General features: G+C 36.5%; 1 protein-coding gene across 4 annotated transcripts in view; it reads right to left on the reverse strand.

The window, feature by feature from the left end:
- LOC149564450 (uncharacterized) overlaps positions 1-6,534 on the reverse strand; it is a 32,659-nt gene extending 26,125 nt beyond the window's left edge. For 3 of the 4 annotated variants that reach the window (XM_089817997.1, XM_089817998.1, XM_089818000.1), the window contains exon 1: positions 4,369-6,233. In XM_089817997.1, coding sequence (XP_089674123.1) covers positions 4,721-6,097 — 1,377 coding nt within the window. In that variant the 5' untranslated portion in view covers positions 6,098-6,233 and the 3' untranslated portion in view covers positions 4,369-4,720. Of the gene's footprint in view, positions 1-4,368; positions 6,234-6,459 lie in introns of those variants that run through there. The other variant, XM_089818001.1, reaches the window with a different exon arrangement.
- Between the last annotated feature and the right edge of the window lie 283 nt (positions 6,535-6,817).

Genomic DNA, 6,817 nt, shown 5'->3' on the forward strand with positions numbered 1-6,817 from the left:
CTGCTCGATAACAAGGCAATAACATAAGTGCTGAAACACAATGAAGTCTGTTAATAACATAATCTTGTGATGCCGACAACAAGTATAATAACATTATCTCTATGAATATCGATAACAGGTATAATAACATGATCTCTGTGATGCCAATAGCAGGTATAATAATGCATGGATGTATGCATACATATATGTGTAAGTATATTGAAATATATACACATATGTGTGCATAGATCCCTGTATTGTATGTGACATCAACAGTGTTATCAATATATTAAGTAATGCATTTTGCTTCTTCCGATGCTAAACATTAACAAATCGATGTTTAGAGGGAGAATTTTTGAGATGCAATCCTTTGTGAATGATATCTTCTCTATGAGAAGAAGTTTTAAGTACAAATCCTTGAAATGCATTCTTCTCTGTGAGAGAGAATTAAGGTGAAACCCTTTGTACCACCCTCTAACTGGGTTCATGATGGTTACTATTTCACATATGATATGTAATGAAAGGTCGATCTTTCATTGACATATATAAACAGAAGGTAACCATTATAAGATGACAATCTTATAAATGGCAGCCCTCTTATCATGGTTCTTTGGGCCGGATTTTGCCAGACACCATGATAATAAACAGATAGAGGGTAATCTTTTTAGATACACCGGAAGTCTGATGTAGGGGCATCATGTGCTCATCATAGGTAACTTGGAGATCCAAGCCATCACAAAGGTCATGGAGGATCTCATGGCATCAATTGGTCCATTTTACAACCAATCATGGCATTTGAAAGCATAAAGAGTCATAATATTGTATAATGTTTTGAAAGACTTTCATATTGAAAAGTTGTAAAGGACCATGAGATTTGAATTATAGTAATGTCTAGGTTTGCATAGGGTAAGTGAGTCATTAGATAGGTCCTAATAAGGTCTCATAATAATCTCAAGTCATTTCATAAGTTTAAACATTCAATAAGTCACTTAAAACTTAGCTTATTGCTTTAGAAAATTCAAATCTTGAATGTAACGGCTACATGGGCATTTTGGAGGGAAACTCCATACTTTAAATTTTATGAAGGAATAGGAAGTGAAACGAGTTGGAGTCAGTTAAGGGGTTTAATAACTATCTCCCAAACATATAAATATGTGTTGGTACGGCCTGTACCTTATCATTGTACGGACTGCTCCATAAATGGAATGTAAAAGCCTTGTTTTTTAGTGCATTTTGAAAATTTCTTGGTGTTTTTGAGTTCCAATCTGGTAGGAGTAAGTGGTATGATCATTTCCATTGATGTTTAACACTGTTTCATGAAGATCTACTGACTTTTCATTGCATTTTGTTAACCTATTATTCACTGATTGGCTGGAAACTCACATTTTCAAGCAATTTTGAGGGTTTTTACTAATAATCATGGTCATTCCATGAGATATTTCTGCTGTTTTTCATGGGATGGCTCAAATCTAACATGTACATTACAGATATGCACTAACATTTGCAGTTAACAAGGTTTGAAGGATAACTATCCACTAACATGGGTGAAACCTAGTAGGCTCAAGCAGCGGGAGTTTGGCCTTAAGGAGGGCATGGTTAAATGTTTGGAATGTTGGAATAATGATGTTTGCACCTCCAATTGGGTCTGGAAGTTCTGGCACGTGGGAGATCTAGAAAGCCCTAGGAACAAGGGTTTCAAGAGGGCAAATTTGGGACTTTCGGGGCTAATGAAGCCATAGACTGAAATTGATTGTGTAATCGTCTAATTGAAGGCATTTGATGAGCCTATACAAAGTTTGAAGTCCATACATTAAGTATTGCTATATGTTGCTTTGTAAATGCACTAGTTGTTCCATTGTTAAAGACGGGGTCATTGTGAAGAAACTTTGATATTTGCCAAAGGAAGTGTACCTCAGTTTTACATATGTTTTTTATAAGAATAAAGGGTATCTAAAACATCCATTTATTCAAGGAGTCTTTTGAGAAAAACAAAAGTTATCCACCTATTTGTCTTGTTGCTGTCACAGAATTGTAAAATTGCATTGACAACATTTTGGCATGTTGTGCATTTTGGCTTGAAAGGTATTGAAACTCAAGGGTAAGGGTTGGAACATGGTGAATATGTCCAAACAAACTCATTGAAGCCTTAAAACCTCCCGGAGTTGACCATTTGTGGGATTTCATCATTAGGACCTAGAAGGGTCACTTGGCACATTGTTACAAATTTGCTCATTTTGGGTTGTTACTTAGGTCCATCACCCTATCCTCTGCGTCAAAGTCATTTATAACAAAAGCATTATGATTACTCTAGATATTGTTTCGAACAATTAGAGATCAAAATATATGTTATGATAGTGTTCACAACATTGTGATTGTAGTTATTTGACAAGTCACTATTTCAGAGTGTTAAAGTCAAATAATATGTTGTGTATAGATATCCTTGATACTGATATGTCATAAAATGTTTTTGTCACTTCTCCCTTGCTACGAGGGAGTGTTGAAGTATAGCATCAATTGAAGTGATATACTCATTACATTGAGTATTTGTATTCATGATTTATATAATATATATAAAATATATATTATATATGTAATATATTATATATATAATAATATATTATATATATGGTTAATATATTAATATTACATATATGCTTAAAGGCGAGTATACATATAGTTAACTAAAGATGATTAACTATAGGAACATGTCTCCACTTCTCATATTTATATAAGATCTAAATCTGCATTTGGAAATCATCAATCACATTGGCAATGTTATTACATTTGCAGAAATGATCCTAAAAAAACAACAGAAGGAATAGCCGTTGACAGCTGGACAAGGAGTAACTGACAACAAGCATAAATATGCAAGGACGAAAACTTTTCTTTTGATCTCTTGCCATAAAAATGAAGAACTCGATTGCTATTGAAAACCAGTGATGAATCTTTCATAGAAGTGACAGAGGCTTCATTCCTCTACAAACTCTGAGTAATACAGCATAAATGGAATACAACAAATTTCACAACATAAAATTTGAGCCCAGGCAACTAACCAAAAAAAATCAAGAATGGAGAGAAGGCTGTTAGCATTTAAGACAACACCATAAGCATATGAGAGGAGTCTAGACAAAGCTGATGAATCCAATCAGTAGTGCACAAGAATATAATTCTGCAGTTCAGCTACAGAGACCTGAATGAACACCATACAAAATGGAACTATGACAAGCTTAAAAACGATACTTAGAATAATAAAGAGCTCTATTCGCACATAGAGCCACGATTGAAATCTTCACTTCACACTTCAAGAAGTGAACACCAAAAGCATGAAAGTAATGTATGGTTAGCACGAAAAGTCATTTCCATAACAATAGTCACCTCCCAATAATGGTAAGAGAAGAATACAACGAGCCATCAACAGGCACCTCCCAATAATGGTAAGTGGTGAATATACTGCAATCAACAGCTGTTACAATACATTTACGACAGTTAAGAAAATACAAGCCGACACCATGAAAGAAGAGCACAGAACCAAAGATGATGTGGTTGCTGGCAGCTAATCAGCGGTGACATGACAATTATTATGCCAAGTAACCAATACGCCAAGTAAGCCCGATACAAGAAACAGTGGTCATGATGCTTCCTTCGTACGTATGAACAAAAATAAACTAAGAAAATAGAAGTAATAAGGAACTTAAGCTCACCAAAAATATGAGAAACATAGAACATGCAGAAAGGAGCAGCCAAGACATAGGCTGCTTGATAATAAAATGTTCAAGTACAATGCTTTCCACTTGATACCATATCACGTTACACTAACCAATCACATATATAAATTGAAATGAGAGACTCTTCATATAACACCCAAAGGTCTCTTCAATTTACAAATACAAGGCTCTTCATGTTTCCAAATGCATGACTCTTTGTATGACACTTCTTTTTTCATATGACATTATCTCAAATATTATCATAAATATCTTCTCCAATTGTTAATACAATATAGAGGTATTCTCTCAATAGCAAAATCAGAGATAAAGATCTCTATTGCAGCTACAATCTTCAAAGATAGAAACTAAATGGACTAGCAATACCTTGCCAAACTGTCCAATAGAAAAAGAAAAGAAAAATTTTGCGTCTAAATACAAAGTCCTAATCCTTTTCATAACATCTAGAAGCGCTCAAACAGATTTAAGAACACTTATGATAAAAAACATAAAAGACTGTCAATGATAACAGATGCAAAATGAGAGCTTTACTTATGAGGAAGTCAGAATTACTAATAAAATCAAGTCTAGTTACAAAACCAACAAAAAGCAGCTTCTGTATCTTTGGAAAAATTGAATCAACAAACCAAATCATTGTAGGGACAGTTGCAAGAGTATAAGCACTTACAAAGGTTCAAAGGAACTTATGTGTCTTCTCCTGTCAGCTTCTAGACAGTAACTGTATGGCTGTGTCAATCAAAAGCACTGATGGATTTGCCGCTGCAATGCTCTAGAACTTATCTTCCTCTGGCCATAATCTGCTTCTCCTTCATAATGCTTTACGACTCCCTTTCAGTTTTCCCCACTATTGTCACTTGCAATCAATAATGTAGCACTGTCATACTCAATATTTAAACATTCTCTCTCAATGTGGCACCAGTTTGGTTTCAGTTACAGAATCTGTACATGGTGCCACTCGCAAGGGCATATGGTGCAAAAGTGAAAATTAAAGTGATAAATATGTCATAAAGGTCAAGGCTCTACTCTCGATTCAAAAGATAAAAAGATATCTTTTCCAATTTTGAGGGCCAATCTTCACCCAGTTGCTGAGGATTTAATTCCATTGCTGTCTTAAAATCAAGAAGCGAAACTGAAGACTGGTCAAAACGCTCTGTCTGGATGGCATCCTTTCCAATACTTGCAATGTCCATATGCAAAGGATAAACAGCCCTTGAAATGTTTAAACCTTGTGTTGACTGACCAGGAATCTGACTATAAGGTTCTTGACTTCGCTTGGCTAAGGCCCCCTTCTTTAGGTCTATCGCAGACTTTATAAGTCTCTTTAATAAGGCATCTACACCATAGTTTGATATAATAGCACAGTCCAAATTCATATTCTGCAGGTCCTCGGCTTTGGCTGCCCGGTCCATCATTCTGTGAAGAGTCTCTGTATCAGGCAATTGCCGAGAATCTACACAGTATGTTGAATCGTGATTCAACCTAGTATGAGTTGGTTTTCTCGCAGAACCAATGGACCCAGGGCAGAATGGAATTCCCAACGGTGCAGTTACTGGTTTGTCTACCCAAACAGCAAATTCCTGTTCGTTCAACTCTCCAACTGTTTCCACGTTCTCAATTCCAACATCAGCACCCTCGATGACAACTTTATCATCCGTTGGAATTTGCACCGATGATGATTTTACGACCTCAAGCCGTTGCCTTTTGACACTAGGGTTAGCCTCTGCCTCAGGCCGCTGCCGTTTGCTGTTAGGATTAAACTCTGCCGCAGGTAAATGAGGGGCCCCGACTCGTGCTGAACAGAGTGTCAATGGTCTTGACAAACTAGAGGGCTTGAGATCACCATTCTCCAATACTGTGTCAGTCTTGACAACTACTCCTTGACGACGAGCAGCAGAATCATCAGGCCTAGGAGAGTTTACAGAAAGACTGTACCTTGTTCTTCTATCAGACCGGATCTTCCTATGGGACCCACCAAAAGCAGCATGACCATCTCCAATGGAAGAGCTCAAATAATCCCCATTCGCATGCAATGTAGAATTGGTCGTAGCTTTTCTCGCTACACCATTGATAAGGCCTCTGGATAGATTCTTGTTGAAAGCTGCATCCTGCGAATGCTTCGCATTCCGATAAATAGAATTTATAAGATGATTGTGCAGGCGAATGTTTTCCTTACCAATAGTCATATAGCACAGCTCATCAAATTTGATCTTAACCAGATTACCACTTAATAACTTCTCAATCTGTTCCAGGTACTTATTAGTCTTCTCTGGTCCAATTTTCTTCACAAACTGTGCTTTCAACTCTGCTAAGTTTACATGCTGACATTGTTGCTGTTGTGCCATTTCAGGCAGGAAATGCCATGTGGATTTCTCTACTCTCTTTGCTACAGTCCTCATCCCTAACCCAAATTTCAAAATCCAATAGGAAATAGCCAATACTAGAATAATTCTTCGAAACGAATAAAAATGCCCGGAGTTAACTTGTTCCGAGCGTTCGTAATCCGCAACCAAGATCAGCCTGTAATAAAACTAATCTTGAAAAGTAAAACCCACTTAGTGTATTCTTCTACTACTGAAATTAGGGCACGGTAAACCCTTCCCCAATTCGACGCAAAACAGAAACACACCTCTCATTATTTGTTCAAATTGAAGCAAACATGCAGCTGAGGAAATTAAAATTATTATTTTCAATCTGCTCGTCGCTAAGATAATCGATGTCACTAATAAAGTCGATGATGATACTAGTAAAAATTTGTTACCAATCTCGTGTTGCTCTGATCGCTCCTCCTTCCTCCGTCGTTGTTTGTTCCTCCTCTTCTTCTCCTCCAGCCCGCTCTGTTTAATTCACTATGAGATGTTATCTAATGTCCGTAGGGTATTTTTATAGGAGAAAACCGAGGTTTTTCAAAATCAGTAAAAGGTACCCAGGAGCAGTACTAGAATTTGACGGGCAGGCTTTTCATTAAAGCTTTGCTCTTCAAAAAATTACATTTCGACGGAGAAGTTGTCAAAGTTGTTTTACATTTCGACAGAAAAGTTGTCAAAGTTGTTTTTAATTTCATGTTAACTTTTTATAAACATCATTTTTTAGAAATTTTCTATAACCAGTAGTTTTTA

The sequence above is a fragment of the Cupressus sempervirens genome, chromosome 3 (assembly GCF_028749045.1).
Source record: "Cupressus sempervirens isolate cs-2001-9-10 chromosome 3, ASM2874904v1, whole genome shotgun sequence".
Classification (NCBI taxonomy): Eukaryota; Viridiplantae; Streptophyta; class Pinopsida; order Cupressales; family Cupressaceae; genus Cupressus; species Cupressus sempervirens.